We start from the raw sequence: 17,144 nt of genomic DNA, 5'->3' as shown, positions 1-17,144 counted from the left end.
TCGGGGCACAGGCACGGATGGCGGGCTCGATCCCCAGTGTGGGGTGTGCAGGAGGCAGCCGATCCATGATTCTCTCTCATTGATGTTTCTGTCTCTCTCACCCTCTCCCTTCCTCTCTGAAATCAATAATAAAAATATATTTTAAAACAAGTAAAATAGTCCTAGTCGGTTTGGCTCAGTGGATAGAGCATCGGCCCGAGGACCAGTTCCGGTCAAGGGCACCGGCCCGGGTTGCAGGCTCCATCCCCGGCCCCGGTCTGGGTGCATGCAGGAGGCAACCAATCCATGTGTCTCCCTCACAATGATGTTTCTCTCTCTCTGTGTCTCTCCCCCTCCCTTCCATTTGCTCTAAAAATCAATGGGAAAATATCCTCGGATGAGGATTAACAACAACAAAACAAAAAGCAACAATTTGACACCACGGTGAGCTGCACTTGTTAACTTTCTTTCAGGGCACAGAGCCACGTGTGGTCAGACGTTTAAGATCCATAAAATTCTTGCTCTGTTTGCTTTTCTCAGCACCGTCTTCCCCACGGAACCTTCACCTCTTGGTCTTTCTGTTAGTAATTCCCTGGTAAAGTGTCGGCAGAATGAAAATTAGCTAAATGAATGAATGGCTGTTCATGAAGGACTCAAGTGCTTGAGGGCCATTCCTTCCATGCATGTTCTGACCTTGGAGAGGGAGTTTCTGACCTTGGAAAGCCTTCAAAATTCAAAGAAAACTTTCCCTGGCCTTGGACTGAGGAATAAGAGCTGATCTTTGGGTGCAAACGCACTAAGTCTGACGCCCCCCACCGGCCCCCCACCCCCCACGTAGGCACCATGGCCTTGAGGAGGTGCCGGCACTGCACCCCGAGCTGACCTTCTGGGTCTAAATGTTGTGCGTCTTCTACTCGCTCTCTCGTTGGTCCGTGGTGAGGAGAGCTTTAAAGTTTACGTCTCAGGACGGACAGGAGGAAGGGCAATGTCCCTTAAGGAAGCCTCTTTTTAAAATCCTTTCTAAACAGTCTGCCCCTTTGCAAGTGGATTTTCTGAGCCACGTCCAGGACGCTGGCAGCCGCAGTATCTGGCCCATCGGGCAGTGAGCGTGTCTGGGATTGAAATTCTTCGTAGCGGAGAGTTGAGAAATGAGCAGTTTCTGCGTCAGTAGAGGAGATGAGTGTGGTCGCTGTCCAATGTTTACATACCTGGGTGTCAGCTACGGCAAGGGATTTCGTTTTAAAGGGACGATGGAGACTGGACGTGTGCTCGCTGCTGACCTAATTTGGAGCCTGGATTACATTTGTTCCGTGTGATGAGTTCCGTGTCTTCTTTGCGTCTGGCTATTATTAGAAATGGAAACAGCGGTTGGCACCAGGCCACACGTTCTGTTACGGATTCAGTTACCCTCACGTGCTCCCACTCTATCCACAGGGTTTGCCAGTGACACATCTATCTATATAAAAGCCTAAGCGGCCATCACAACCGAACAGACGACCGAACAGGCTGCGTGGGGGCGACCAGGCCGGCAGGGGGGGCAGTTAGGGGCGATCAGGCAGGCAGGTAAGCAGTTAGGAGCCAGTGGTCCCGGATTGTGAGAGGGATGTCTGACTGCCAGGATCGGGCCTAAACCGGCAGTTGGACATCCCCCGAGGGGTCCCGGATTGGAGAGGGTGCAGGCTGGGCTGAGGGGGCCCCTCCCCATGCATGAATTTCGTGGACCGGGCCTCTAGTTTTGAAAATAAAGACAATAAATGAAGTTCTCTCTGGGAAAGGTCAGCTGCGGTTGGACAGCTGTTCTAGACCCACGTGTAGCCTGACAGGGGTCACGTTTCAGACATGAGTGGGCGGCATGCTGACTCTCACGCAGGCCCAGCTTCCCAGCTGAATTATGCAGGTGCTTTGTCTTCCTCCTGTTTGCATTATCTAGATGTGTCTAGTTTACCTTTATTGTTGATATTACTATAGGTGTCTCCCTTCCCCCCCCCCCACATTGACCCTCCTCCCCACTCTCACCCCACCCCAGGCCTCCCCTCACTATTGTCTGTGTCCGTGGGTTAAGCCTATATGCACACAGGTCTTGGCTAATCTCCCCCCTTCCCTCTGAGATGCGTCCGTCTGTTGCGTGTCTCGATGTCTCTGGATCTATGTTGTTCGTCAGTTGGCCGTGTTCACTAGATTCCACGTACGGTGAGCGCGTGTGATGCTTGTCTTGCTGACTGGCTCGTTCTGCTCAGCGTCGCGCTCCAGGCCCCTCCTCACTGTCTCGGGGGCCCGTCTGGCTCGCTCCCGGGAGGGCAGTGTGGGTGCCCAGTGAGGGGTGGGCGCCGTGTAAGCACCTGCGGGGATGCGGGCACGTCTCCCACCAGACAGGGAGGGACGGACAGCGGCGCTCAGACGTTCACTCAGCACCTTCTCGTCTGGGAGGAGCTGTGGCGGCCGGTGAGGTGGACGGTGCCCCCGGACCACGGGGGGAGGGGGAGTGGGGGGGCTGCGACCGGCAGGGGGCACTGCCCAGGGACCGAGGGGGCGAACAGGCCATCTCCCAGGTGGCACGGGGCAGTCTCCACCTGGAGTTAACCAGAAGGGCTCGACTTTCTTCAGAACGGTCTCCCCTCCGTGAGGTCGCGTTTGCATCTTCCCGAGCGACAGCACGGACCCCACGTTCCTATGGACGATTTTACCCAGAAACCCATGTTCCTTGCTGTGCACTAAGCATGGCCATGCATGTAGCGTGGCTGGGGAAGGGGTTGGGGAGCAGAGAAGGCACGTGACCATGATGACCCGGCTCTGCCCTGACGCTGAGGCGGCCTCGCTGGGGGGAGCTCACAGCTGGCGGCTCCGGCGTGGGCGGGAACACAGCGCCGTGCTCTGTGGAGGGAACACGGGAAGGGAGACCTGGCTTGAAGGTCAAAGGCTATCTGAGTTCAATAAGGATGCGGACAGACGGGCGTCTGGACCTTTCCCAGGCCGGGAGGGAGCTTGGAAATGAAGTGAAATGAAGGCCTTTGCCCCTGGGATGGGCAGGGAGGGAGCGAGAGAGGAGGGTGACGCGGTGACTGGAGCCCTGTGTTAAGGAATGAAACCGACACACGGGACCCACAGCGGCCCCGCAGACGCCCCGTGGGAAGGGAGGTGGCTCCTGCTGGCCCGAGGCCCTGCCGTGAGCGGTGCCGCGGGAGAGAGATGCTCCGAGTCTGTGGTTCCCGGGGCATCAGCTCCGGACAACAAACGCGCCGATGGCTCTCAGCGCGGCCCCACCAAGAACAAGGCGCCTCCGGGCAAAGCGTCCAGGAAGCCCTGCAGAGCTAGTGAAGGGACCGCCTCCTCAGACACACGGGGAGGGGGGCACGTGCGGAGAAGCGTGAAGGAGGCGCCCAGACAGACTTGCTGCGAGATTCCCACGGCCCCGTCGGGGGCCGCTCCAGGCGATGCCGATGCCGTGAGCCGAGGCAGCGGGTCAGCCATCGTCCTGAGAAGCAGAGGTGGCCCGTCCCATTGCCGCTGGAACACGCCCCCCCCCCAAGCGTGGTGGGGTTTGGCCTGAGCTGTGGGTGCGGGTCCGCGAGGGACGGATGTGTGGCGACCACAGGAACCTGAGGCCGCGCTGGGCACAGGGTGCCTGGCGTCGGTTCGCACAGCGAGTACAGGCGAGTGCAGACGGGCCACGTGGGTGCCGGCGGGAAGGGAGCCGCGGGGAGCAGCGAGGGTCCGGGCCGCTGCCCTGGTGAACGCTCGCGGGGGTGAGTGCATGTGCCTCTCAGGTCCTGCTGACGGACCTGGGACTGAGGTGCCAGCTGCAGGTTAGGCGAAGCGCCTGACCTCGCCCCGCACGCCCGCCCTGGCCGCTCGGCCGCTCCCCGCCTCCCTCCTCCCTCCCGGGTCAGTCAGGAGGGAGAAACACAGCTCAGGGTACACGAGGGCCCAGGACTCCCTCATCCCGCTGTGAGTGAACCCCAGTTAGACAGGGCCCTCCAACTCACGGGGAGTTAACAGAATGGCCACGTGACACTGGAAGGCCGAGGTCACCCTGAAAAGCACCCTAACCATCCAGTGACGCCTCACGGAGTTACACGGCTTCACAGAGAAAGTAAAAGGGGGGCCTCCCGGGGCCTTGGGGAGGCTCGGACGACCTTGGGAAGCGGGTCCTGTGACCCCAGACGCGCTGGCTGGCTGTGGGCACTGTCGGGGTCACCGGGACGGGCAGTCACCGGGGGGCGGTCACCGGGGCGGGGGTCACCGGGGCGGGCGGTCACCGGGGCGGGCGGTCACCGGGGGGGTGGCTGGTGGGGTGGGCGGTCACCGGGGGACGGTCACCAGGACGGGCAGTCACCAGGGCAGGCGGCCGGTGGGGTGGGCGCCGTTACAGACAGGTTAGCACGTGAGAGAGACAGATCGGGGGGCTGTGACACCCCGAGGGCCAGCTACAGCTCAGCTGGCTGCCGTGGCCATGACGGTGGCCGAGATGGAGCCGGAGCCCGGTGGCTGGGGACTTCAGGGTGACGGTGTCTGGCCTGACAGGGTGGTAACCTGCCTTCCTCCCCGCAGGCCCAGTGGGACGGCCTGACCGGGCGGATCGCCTTCAACAAAACCGACGGCTCCAGGAAGGACTTCGACCTGGACATCCTGAGTCTCGGGGAGGAAGGCACGGAGAAGGTAACCCCGATAATGAGGTCACAGCAGGAAAGGGAAGCACGGCTCACGCGTTTCCATGGCGACATGGCCAGTACGATGCGGGGGGGCGGGGAGGATGCTGGTTCTCCTCAGGCATCCGTCCGTCTGCGCGTCTCCCAGGCTTCCTGCCGTCGCAGACAGAGGCCGACGGCTTTCCCAGGTCCCGTGGTCACAGAGCCGCGTGCTCACGTTGGGGCTCCTCACAGGGTTCAAAGTTGAGTTTAGACTTAAAAAGTCAGAGGCTGCCCCGGTTTACATTTGGAGGGGTGTCCACCGTGACCCAGCATTCAGTGTCGCTCACCCACGGAGACGCTGGTGATGGAGGGACAGCGTGAAGGAGACAGGCACTCCCTGGAGAAGCCGGCTCTGCCGCCTTCATTTTAGGAGGAAACACGCCCAACGTGCACTTTAAAGGTGGGATCTGGTTTTAGGAAGAGTTCTGTGGTCATTCTCAACCTCTCGGAGTTTAAAGTTCCATTTCAGTGACCACTTAGAGCAGCTTAAATCTAACTATTGAGTTATATAATAATAATAAGATGGAATTTGGCTTCTTGGTATATTTTATTATGTCAATTTTGGTCTTCACGACTGTAATTTGGAATTAACACTTGTCGTGGGAAGATTTTGCCCTTTAAGAATGTAAGAAAAAAAGATCTGAAACTTTAAAATAATCACCGAGCATCGAGCCTCATGGTCTCTCCCTCTCTGTCTGTTCACACCGTGGCCTCCAGCGCCTAGATCAGCGCCCGGCAGGGAGGTTGGTGATCACAGCACATGTTGGAGAAACTCTGATGCTCATGGAAGAAGGAATTCTTCACTTAAAAGCACTAAGTTCAGCCGGCCGGGTGGCTCAGGGGCTGAGCGTGGAGTTCGATTCCCGTGGGGCACAGGCGGGGCTGCGGGCTGGACCCCAGTGGGGGACATGCAAGAACAGCCGGTCCATGATTCCCTCCTCATTGGTGGTTCCCTCTCCCTCTCCCGTCCTCTCTGAAACCGATAAAAACATGTCGATAACAATAACAGCGAGGTTAATAAATGAAAACAACGACCTCCCGGCCTCTGCCCAGCAGCACAGGCTTCCCGGTTCCGCCGCTGCTTGTCCGTCCGTCCGTCCGTCCGTCCATCCGTCCGTCCGTGGCTTCACTTCCCCGTCAGCCGCTCCCTGCGCTGAGCCCCTGCAGGCGGGACGCGGAGCTTGGGGTCCAGTAGCGGGGCCTCCTCCGCCCGGGGCCCCCCAGCTCGGCCTCCTGTGTTCTCTGCAGATCGGCGCCTGGAACCCCCACCGCGGCCTCCGCCTGCGGGACACGAGCAGAGAGCAGGCCCCCAGCCTCGGCGCCGCGCTGGCCAACCGCACGCTCATCGTCACCACCATCCTGGTAAGCTGGGGCGTCCATCCGGGCCTCACCCAGACCCCCCCTCCAGGGGCTCCCCTGTGTCCCTGCCATGCCAACAACTCTGTCTGCAGATTCTGGGTTTGTTTGCTTTAATGTATTTTATTGATGTCAGAGGAAGGGAGGAGAGCGGGAGAGAGGAGCATCAGTGATGAGAATCGCAGATCCTGCCTCCTGCACCCCCCACTGGGGACCGAGCCCGCAACCCGGGCCTGTGCCCTGACCTCCTGGCTCCTCGGTGGAAGCTCAAACCCTGAGCCACCCGCCGGGCGGATGTCTAGTTTTGAGGGGACACTCCGGGCACAGGGGGTCCCTGTGTGGGCGGAGTTGTCAGCTGCACCGTCCGCCCCCCGCCCGCCCAGTGGGGCTGCGCTCTCTGGCTGCCGAGGCTTCAACCACGAGACTGTGGCCAGAAGCCAGGAGCGGGGGAGCCGCGTGGGAACCTTTTCCCACCTCCCGCTTGGTCAGCAATCTGTCCCCCACCATCTGTCCCCCACCATCTGTCCCCCACCATCTGTCCCCCACCATCTGTCCTCCACAATCTGTCCCCCACCATCTGTCCTCCACAATCTGTCCCCCACCACCTGTCCCCCACCATCTGTCCTCCCCCATCTGTTCCCCACCATCTGTCCCCCACCATCTGTCCTCCACAATCTGTCCCCCACCATCTGTCCTCCACAATCTGTCCCCCACCACCTGTCCTCCCCCATCTGTCCCCCACCACCTGTCCCCCACCATCTGTCCTCCACCATCTGTCCCCCACCATCTGTCCCCCACCACCTGTCCCCCACCACCTGTCCCCCACCATCTGTCCCCCACCATCTGTCCTCCACAATCTGTCTCCCACCATCTGTCCCCCACCACCTGTCCCCCACCATCTGTCCTCCCCCACCTGTCCCCCACCATCTGTCCCCCACCATCTGTCCCCCACCATCTGTCCTCCCCCACCATCTGTCCCCCACCATCTGTCCCCCACCATCTGTCCCCCACCATCTGTCCTCCCCCACCATCTGTCCTCCACAATCTGTCCTCCCCCATCTGTCCCCCACCACCTGTCCCCCACCACCTGTCCACACCATCTGTCCTCCCCCATCTGTCCTCCACCATCTGTCCCCCACCATCTGTCCCCCCTATCTGTCCCCCACCATCTGTCCTCCACCACCTGTCCCCCACCATCTGTCCCCCACCATCTGTCCCCCACCACCTGTCCCCCACCATCTGTCCCCCACCATCTGTCCCCCACCATCTGTCCCCCACCATCTGTCCTCCCCCATCTGTCCTCCCCCATCTGTCCCCCACCATCTGTCCCCCACCACCTGTCCCCCACCACCTGTCCCCCACCACCTGTCCCCCACCATCTGTCCCCCACCATCTGTCCCCCACATCTGTCCTCCCCATCTGTCCTCCACAGGCTCCGCCCCACCCCTAGGTGACCCAGCCCCAGGCCCTGCCCACCTGGACACCAGGCCCCGCCCACCTGGACACCAGGCGCAGGCTTGCCCCGCCCCCTCAGCCTGAGTGGCACCACCTCCTGGTCAGGCGGGTCCCAGGGCTCCTCACCCTCTCGCCCCTCCATCCGGGCTCCTGCCCTGCCCACCCCGGGGTGGTAGCCCTTTATGTTCCCTCTTCAAAGCCCAGGTGAGGGCACCGCCCACTTCCTGATGGAGCGCCGGCCGCCCACCTGTCCACCATTGTACCTGCCAGCCCTGACCCCCGGATACAGGGCAGGAGCCGCCTTTCCCAGCCCTGACCCCCGGATACAGGGCAGGAGCCGCCACGTCTAGAACGGTCACCTGCAGACATTCCCGCCTAGTGGGTTGTCCCTGATGCAGACGGTGCAGTTCTAAAGCCGCTGGCTGAGGCTCGGCATCCGGAGGGAGAGGGACTGGCCGATGTGGCTGCTGTGGCTGCTGTGGCTGCTGTGGCTCCCTTGTCCCGGGACACGGATCTCTGTGTCCATCCGCGGCCGAGGGTGAACCTAAGTGGCCCCACGCAGCTGAGACATAATATCCATAAGAAAAAGGACATGTCAGGGGCACAGGAGCTAATGGAAATGTATAAAATAAAATAGAATTTTGGTCAGTCAAATGAGAATTCGGGTTATCAATAATTAAGAAAAGGCCCGTTATTCCTAGAATAGGGGCTTTGTCGTTAACCATGGAAGCAAGGAATTGGCAGGTGTAAGACTTCAGGTGAGTTCAATGAAGAAGACGAAGCTGATGATTTAGAAAAAGACAGAAAGGCTCTGAATACGAAGCCGGAAGGAAGCCAAGCAGATGCCCAGATGATGGGGGGCGGGGGGAACCCTGAGATGGAGCAGAGCCCAGTGGAGGCGGGACCAGTCAGGAAGTTTGAAGAAAGGAGACATCTCAGCTTAGACTCACCTTGCAGGCGGGCAGCTCTTCGATGACAGCGAGGAGGGCGGGCGGGTCGAGCCCAGGAAGCCGGGGGTGGGTACACTCTGTCCCCTGCCTGACCCGAGTGGGCGTGACACTCAGGTCCCCCTCACACCTTTGACTCAAATGTCATTTAAAGAGAGAGGAGGGGGCCCGGCCGGCGTGGCTCAGGGGTTGAGCATCGACCTATGAACCAGGAGGTCAGGGTTTGATTCCTGGTCAGAGCATATGCCTGGGTTGCAGGCTCCAGTGTGGGGCGTGCAGGAGGCAACCGATCCATGATTCCCTCTCATCAAGGATGTTTCTGTCTCCCTCTCCTTCTCCCTTCCTCTCTGGAATCAATAAAAGTATATATAGAAATAAAATAAATAAAGAGAGGGGAGGGAGAGACATGACACGTGAAGTTCCCGAATTTGCAGAGTACGGGGAGAAAGTTCAGGGAGGCGGGAGGTGAGTGGTGGATGTCGGCACGCCCAAATCTCCAAGTCGCTGTGAGAGGCCTCGTAGGCTCTGGCCGGCCGGGGTGGCGCTGGGCGTGACTCTGCCTCCGCTGTAACGTCTGCTCTGTCCGCAGGAGGAGCCCTACGTGATGTACAGGAAGTCGGACAGGCCCCTGGTCGGCAATGACAGGTTCGAAGGATACTGCCTGGACCTGCTGAAGGAGCTGTCCAGCATCCTGGGCTTCATTTACGATGTCAGACTCGTCCCCGATGGCAAATACGGAGCCCAGAACGACAGGGGCGAGTGGAACGGGATGGTCCGGGAGCTGATGGACCACGTAAGCCCCCGCCGCTCCCCCCTCGGGCACCGCCGCCGCCGCCGGGGAAGGCAGTGAGCGTGAAGGAGGGGAGACGGTGGAGTCGGGGTCAGGGGGAATAGGTCCCTCTTCTTCATCAGTAACATGGTTTAAACGTGGGAGAAAGCCTGGCAATCGTGTCCGCTTCCTCGGAAGGAGGCGAGGATAAACGTGGAAGGTGGGAGTGTCTGGGGCCCCCTCCACCTGAAGAATAAACCTGGGCGACTCTTCCATTCAACGAGAGTTCCAACGTTTGCAGCTCCGAGTCACGCCTCATCTCGTCAACTCATCTTAGGCCCAAGCTGCTCATTCTGTGCTTTTCTCGCGTGCTCTTTTTATTTTTATTTTTTAATATATTTTTTATTGATTTCAGAGAGGAAGGGAGAGGGAGAAAGAGAGAGACAAACATCCATGTTGAGAGGGAATCCTGGATTGGCTGCCTCCTGCACGCCCTCTACTGGGGATCGAGCCCGCAACCCGGGCCTGTGCCGTCCTGGCTCAGAGGCTGACGTTCAGTCACTGAACCCCACGGGCCAGACACGTGCTCTTTGTAAAGACATGGTTCTGCAGCTCTTTCGCTCATTTCGCTCCCGGATGTCCGTGTGTCTGGGCCTGCCTGCCGTGTCTGTGTGTACGTCCTGCCTTCTGGTGTCTGTTTCCTAAGAGCCGCCCTGTGGCCTCGCAGAGCTGGTGGTCGCGGGATAAGGGTCGGGAGGACCGGGGAGGCGGGCACCTGCCCGAGGCCGGGCCCACCACGGCGACCGGGACTTGCCGTTGCAGAGGGCGGACCTGGCCGTGGCCCCGCTCACCATCACCTACGTGCGCGAGACCGTCATCGACTTCTCCAAGCCCTTCATGACCCTGGGCATCGGCATCCTCTACCGCAAGCCCCGCGGCGCCAGCCCCGGCGTCTTCTCCTTCCTCAGCCCGCTGGCGCCCGGCGTCTGGGCGTGGGTGCTCCTGTCCTGCCTGGGCGTCAGCTGCGTGCTCTTTGTGATCGCCAGGTGAGTCCCAGGACCCACCGCCGCCGCAGCCCGGGCCAGGCTCCGGGGGGCACGGGGGAGGGACTCTAAAGGGGGGTTTCGGTTTTTGCCTCGTGTTCCCTCTGTCAGGTTCTCCCTCACCAGGCCACGCTGTAACGACCGCCTTCCGATGCGTAGGAAGGGCCTTTTAAAGTCAGTAAGGTCTGTTCACGTGGGTGCTCAGGAGCAAGGGGCAGCAGTTAGATAAGCCTTTTTGCTGAAGGGGTGCCGAGCTGTTCATCAGATCCCACACGTGAGTGAGGGCCTGAGAGACTCGCCTTCTCTGACCGGCTGACCGCTCAGCATCCTGCTCTCCAGGTCCCTCCAGGCTGTTGCAAATGGTAGGAGGTCCTTCTTTTTCACAGCAGCGTAGTATTCCACGGTGTCGATGGGCCACGGTTTGATGAACAGAAATAGATCCAGAGACGTGGAAGCATCAAACAGACTGTCAAACCTCAGAGGGAAGGCAGGGGAGGGTGTGCGTGTGGGGGGGGGAGATCAACCGAAGGACTTGTGTGCAGGCATAGGAGCCTAATGCGTGGACACGGACATAGGGGGTGAGGGCCTGTGGGGGGTGGGAGTATCCACCATGACCGGCTCAGTTAGGGGTGCTGGTCAGGTCACCTAGAGGTGGTTTCCCCCGAACCCCTCTTGGTCCGTCCGCACTGCACACGCTCCTCGGCCAGGGGTGCGGGTCCTTACCTGTGTTTTGGAGGTTGTTTATTTTATATCCTGGGTGTGTTTTGAGCAGAAATCTTGTATCAGATCTGAGTTTTGCAAAGATTTTCTCCCAGAGTGTGGCTTCTCTTTTTATTCTTTGAGCAGATTATTTTGCTGAGCATTTTTACGTTTATAAATCTACATGATTATTTTACTTCTTCCTAAACTTCATGTCCACAACTAAAAACTTTTTAAAAGAAAATAATTTTATGTCCATCTAATGTGATCAGTGTTTCAGGCGAGACAGTTAGGCACACATGTCCCTGGGATTGTGTTACAGCCAAAGCGGTGGCTCGGCGGACAAACCTGAACTGTGTCAACAGGAACGTTTTTCCTTCAGAGACGTGGCCCCTGGGATCGTCCGTAGGCAAGGCAGAGAGCCGTTAGCTGGGAGCTGTTGTAGCAAATGAGAAACACGGGACTAAAACCAGACCGTGGCATTCGCAGGAATAAAATACTTTAAAGACAAATACTTTAAAGTGTTTGTAAAATTTATTTTTACAAAAACATCAGGGAGATGAGAGGATCCTAGAAATAACTCGGAAAGGAAGGTGACTGAGTCGGTCTGCAGGCCGGAGTGTGTGCTGCGGCCGAGGACGCGGGGAGGCTGTGTTTCCGAGGTGACCCTGCACCTGGCCATTCTCTCCACACCGTTCTCCAGGGCCCTCGTGCCTCTCCGCGCACTGCACCTCCTAAATGCCTTTGGCGCTGCATTTACAGCAGCAACTTTCTCCTCCTGCTGACACAGCCGCTCTGCCCCTGGATAAACCGTGCGAAACCACAGCTGCTCTCCGTGTCTCCCCTCGTCCCCATCTCCTCCATCTTGCCCCCACCCGCTCCCCGAACGTCTAAGAGAAAGACGTCTTCACGCTCGTCGTCGCTGCCGCTGCTCCCGGCAGGGTTTGGTGAGCGCCCGGAGCCCTCCCCCGGTGCACTCACAGCGAAGGCAGAAAACGCGCCCCGACGGGCGGGCGAGGTCTGAGATCCGTGAGGCAGACACAGCCACCCCGAGGAGGGGTTTACGCTCCCCGTAGGGAATGAGTCTTCTCCACGCCCATCACAGGGAACCGTCCCAACCCCCAGGCTGGTGCCCGCATTTCGGCCAAATATTAAACTACTTTTCAATAGTGACCAAAGCGCTCCTCCATCGGCCTCATCTCAGAAGATCACATGTTGACAAAACATATAATAACTAGAGGCCCAGCGTGCGATTGAAATAGCACGAGGAGGTGCCCCACCTCCCGCCGTGCGAGGAGGCACCCCGCGGGGGGCCGGGACCCCCGCCTGACTCACAGCGTCCACTCCGGGTCTGCCTGAGCCACCGCCCCGGCTTGGTCAGGCCCCCCCCGCCTCTGTCTCCATCTCCGCTCCAGGCCTCACCTGCGCACGCAACCTCCTTCTGTCTGTTCATGACCCGTTACGGAGTCCTGGCCTAATTTGCATATTACCTCTTTATAATATAGATATTCCCCTTTATGGTTTAACTAGAGGCCTGGTGCACAAAATTTGTGTACTCGAGGGGGTCCCTCAGCCCGGCCTGCGCTTTCTCACAGTTTGGGAGCCCTCAGGGGATGTCTGACTGACAGCCTAGGCCCGCTCAGGCCTAAGCCGGCAGTCGGACATCCTTAACACTGCTCGGAGCGGGGAGAGGCTCCCACCACCTTCGCTGCGCTCGCCAGCCATGAGCCCGGCTTCTGGCTGAGCAGCACTCCCCCTGTGGGAGCACACTGCTCCTGCGTTGGGCGTCTGCCCCCTGGTGATCAGTGCACATCATAGCGACCAGTTGTTCCAACATTCCTTCAATTTGCATATTACCCCTTTATTATATAGGATACAGTGAATCATTGGTCCTCAGCCGGGAGAGGTTTCGTTTCCCATAGAAACAGCTGAGAATGTTCTGGAAACATTCTCTGGTTGTCACAACTGGGGGTGCGGGTGGGACTGGCCCCTAGTCGGGGGGGGAGGGGGGGGGAGTCCAGAGATGCTGCTGAACATCCCATAAATCCTGGGGCAGCACCCACCACCAGGCATCACCCCCAGGGTCTGCAGCACCGAGGCTGGGCGGCCACGCTGAGAGTAGTTAGAGATGTTTTAGATGTCAAGTTTTGTTTTTGTTTTAAATATATTTTTATTGATTTTAAAGAGAGAGATAGAAAATCAATGATGAGAGAGAGTCATTGATCGGCTGCCTCCTGCACACTCCCCACTGGGGGTCGAGCCTGAAACCCAGGCCTGTGCCCTGACTGGGAACCGAACCGTGGCCTCCTGGTTCATAGGCCGACGCTCAGCCCCGGAGCCACGCGGCCGGGCTGATAACAAGGGTTCAGGGTAAGTCGCTCATCTTGGAGGAGCACGTCTCAGGGCTGACGTCTGAATGAAGTCGCGGCCGCCCTGGAACGGCCGCTGGATGAACCGATGGTGCCCATTGTGCACCAGCTCTCCTGAGCTTCTCTCTCTCCTGCTCACACTCATTGCTGTCTCCTGCTCACACCCATCGCTGTCTCCTCTCTGCTCACACCCATCACTGTCTCCTCTCTGCTCACACTCATCACTGTCTCTCTCCTGCTCACACTCATCGCTGTCTCCTCTCTGCTCACACTCATCGCTGTCTCTCTCCTGCTCACACTCATCGCTGTCTCCTCTCCTGCTCACACTCATCGCTGTCTCTCTCCTGCTCACACTCATCACTGTCTCCTGCTCACACTCATCACTGTCTTTCTCCTGCTCACACTCATCGCTGTCTCCTGCTCACACTCATCACTGTCTCTCTCTCCTGCTCACACTCATCGCTGTCTCTTTCTCCTGCTCACACTCATCGCTGTCTTTCTCCTGCTCACACTCATCGCTGTCTCTCTCCTGCTCACACTCATCGCTGTCTCCTGCTCACACTCATCACTGTCTCTCTCCTGCTCACACTCATTGCTGTCTCTCTCTCCTGGTCACACTCATCGCTGTCTCCTCTCTGGTCACACTCATCGCTGTCTCTCTCCTGCTCACACTCATTGCTGTCTCCTGCTCACACTCATCGCTGTCTCTCTCTCCTGGTCACACTCATCGCGGTCTCCTCTCTGCTCACACTCATCGCTGTCTCCTCTCTGGTCACACTCATTGCTGTCTCTCTCCTGCTCACACTCATTGCTGTCTCCTGCTCACACTCATCGCTGTCTCTCTCTCCTGGTCACACTCATCGCTGTCTCCTCTCTGGTCACACTCATCACTGTCTCTCTCCTGCTCACACTCATTGCTGTCTCCTGCTCACACTCATTGCTGTCTCTCTCTCCTGCTCACACTCATCGCTGTCTCTCTCTCCTGGTCACACTCATCGCAGTCTCCTCTCTGCTCACACTCATCACTGTCTCCTCTCTGGTCTTGGGGGTGAGTGTGGGCATCCGACGCAGACTTAGACAGCGGGGTGGACCCAGAGGGTGGCCCCGCCCCGGCAGGTGTCCTGTCTGGTGTCTGCTCTCAGCTGCGTCCCCTTCTCCACACGCCTGACCCCACCCTGACCCCAGTCCTGCTTCTCAGGGGCGCTGAGCAGGGTGAAGGCGGCGCCTGGGTCTCAGCGAGGCCTGAACTCGGTGGCTCTGTCCCCGGAGGCTCAGGTGTGAGATGGCTCTGCCAGCTCCTTAGCCGTTTGCATCCGTCAGTGATGGGGAAACGGACAGTGACTCTTGTCCACGTCTTCCTCTCCGGGAGGCGTGTGGTGTTGTTTTGGGTAAATCTTATTTCCTTCCAAAGGGAGAGGTAAAGCTGGTCGCGCTTTTAGGCTAATGCGCTCGCTAGAGAGACGCTTGCGAAGCGTTGGCTGAACTGAGCTGCACGTATGAAGTCACACATCAGTGCACACGCTAAGGAGAACAACGCAAAGCCCCCATCACCCTGGCCGGGCACAGGTGGGCACGTCGGGGTTTTGATTTTGTGGTTGACATTTTTTCATATTATTTTTTGAGAAATATTTAACCTGAGAAATTATGTCTGTTATCATGAACACACAATTTAAATAGATCAGCAATCCAGATATCATGTCTGCTTATATTTTATATGTTTGTCCTTCTTAAATATAAAGTTGTTGTTTTTTAAAGTTGGTATCTAACCAAAAAAAAAAAAAATCAAGAAAACCTTTGACTGTAATGCTGAGGTTATTGCACAAACCCAAAGTTCTATTACAGTTCCAATAGAGCTTCCTCCTAGGCCAGCCAGCGTGGCACAGCGGTTGAGCGTCGACCTATGAACCAGGAGGTCAGGGTTCGATTCCCGGTCAGGGCACAGGCCTGGGTTGCAGGCTCAACCCCCATTGCGGGGTGTGCAGGAGGCAGCCGATCCATGATTCTCTCTCATCATAGATGTTTCTCTCTCTCTCCCTCTCTCTTCCTCTCTGAAATAAATAAAAATGTATTTTTAAAAAAGAAAATTATATTAGTTACTCACTTATAACGGCAAAGTACAAAGTCCTGAGGCAGGACCAGCTGGATCCAGAGGGGGAGTGGCGGGCTCGCCCTCAGAGCTGCGGTGGGGGAAGGCGGTCCCCGCGCCTGGCTGCCGGGCTTCACGGTCTGATTAGAAAAGCTCCTTCTGCGGAGGGCACAGCCTGCTCCTGTCTTGCAATTAATGTTTTTAAATTACGGTACCGGCAGCAGTGGTATTGTTACAGTAACGGCATCTCTACTCGCGTTTGCTTCAATTAGCGGGTTCATTAACACGGGTGTTCGTTTCTTCACTCAGCCGACTGCCCCGGTTAGAAGAGTGTGTAAATTCAAAACGTGATCATGTTGCTGAAGCTAATTAAAATGTATCGCCTGCCATCGTGGCTCCGAGCTGCGTGGGGCCGTACCAGGCGCAGCGTGGGAAAGGCGCAGGGGGGGCCGGTGCCGTTACCGCGGGGTAACCCGTGAGGCTTCCCCGTCACCCCCACTCTTGGGGAGCAGACACTGCACTTTCCAAAGGGATCTGGGCTCAGAGGATCCTTTTCTGAGGAGGCCGCCTGCCCGGCTCCCGGTGCTTGAACCACGGTGCCCTGCCTGTGGCCGCCGGTAACGGATTCACCGAACCCCTGCGCCCGGGGTCCCACCTGCCGTGGCTGAGCTCGTGGCTGTGGCCCTCCGTGTGCCCCCCTCGGCGGGATGGCCTTCCAGGGCCCCTTCTCGCATTGCAGGGGCGCCCCGGCACGAGGCAGAGCCCGCCTAAACCCCTCCACCCCCCTGCTAAGAACTGTCACATGTCAATCCCTGCCCCATCACTCTGTGCAGCACCTGCTAATGTCTCCAGAAAAATAAGTGCCTCCTGGCGAGATAACCCCCAAAATAACCACAGAGCAGGACTTCCTTGGAGCTCTAGCAGTGAGAGGTTTAGAAAATCGAGGAAAACTATGAAGTTCCCCAGGTTTTTATGGTAACATTTCAGAAATACCCTATCCTCCCCTTCCATGCAGATGAGGAAACTGAGGCTGGAGATGTGAAGTGACGTGTGCAGGGTCAGCTTCCTCACGGGGGTTGGCGATCTGGTGACTAAGCCCTTCGTGCTGGAAACAGTTACATTAGAAACAGTTACAACAGAAACAGCAGAGGAGGCGGTCCTGAGCCCCACGCGCCGTGGGGGCTGGGACTAAGGACCCCTCCCGGGTGGGGGGTGGGTGCAGAAAGTTTAAACGTTGCCTCTCAGGTTAAGGGTGTGACCGTTTCCATGACTACCCACAAGTACGTAATTCAGCCCAGACCCAGGCCTGCCTTCTGTTGGCTGCCTGAGTTGCCCTCGCAGCCCCGCTGGTGCACGCTCAGCTCGCCAGACCATGTGGGTCCCTTTGAGGCTTCTGTCCACGGACGCCCGCGAAGGCAGGTCCCTGGTCCTCGTGTCTCCCCCCCACGCGGCGCCTTCACATCGTAGCTGGTGTGGCAGGCTTCGCTCTTGGTGGGGTAAATTCTTGGGATGAGTGAACCTTTCTTTCAATAAAAAAATTTTTTAAATATTTTTTATTGATTTAAGAAAGGATGGGCCGAAACCGGTTTGGCTCAGTGGATAGAACGTCGGCCTGCGGACTGAGGGGTCCCGGGTTCGATTCCGGTCAAGGGCATGTACCTTGGTTGTGGGCACATCCCCAGTGGGGCGTGTGCAGGAGGCAGCTGATCGATGTTTCCTTCTCATCGATGTTTCTAACTCTCTATCCCTCTCC

The 17,144-nt window shown here is 58.1% G+C and overlaps 1 protein-coding gene across 1 annotated transcript in view; it reads left to right on the top strand.

Annotated features, from left to right (window-relative positions):
- Window positions 1–17,144, top strand: part of GRIK1 (glutamate ionotropic receptor kainate type subunit 1) — a gene marked incomplete at its 3' end in the record, with an annotated part of 110,483 nt that overhangs the window by 76,448 nt on the left and 16,891 nt on the right. Inside the window, exons 8-11 of the mRNA XM_079767440.1 lie at window positions 4,528–4,635; window positions 5,916–6,029; window positions 9,015–9,218; window positions 10,017–10,240. Coding sequence (XP_079623566.1) covers window positions 4,528–4,635; window positions 5,916–6,029; window positions 9,015–9,218; window positions 10,017–10,240 — 650 coding nt within the window. The remainder of the gene's footprint in view (window positions 1–4,527; window positions 4,636–5,915; window positions 6,030–9,014; window positions 9,219–10,016; window positions 10,241–17,144) is intronic.

This window comes from Cnephaeus nilssonii, assembly GCF_951640355.1.
Source record: "Cnephaeus nilssonii genome assembly, chromosome: 3".
NCBI classification, from domain to species: domain Eukaryota; kingdom Metazoa; phylum Chordata; class Mammalia; order Chiroptera; family Vespertilionidae; genus Cnephaeus; species Cnephaeus nilssonii.
The sequence above is the reverse complement of the archived record's forward strand: the minus strand, read 5'-3'. Positions and strand labels throughout refer to the sequence as shown.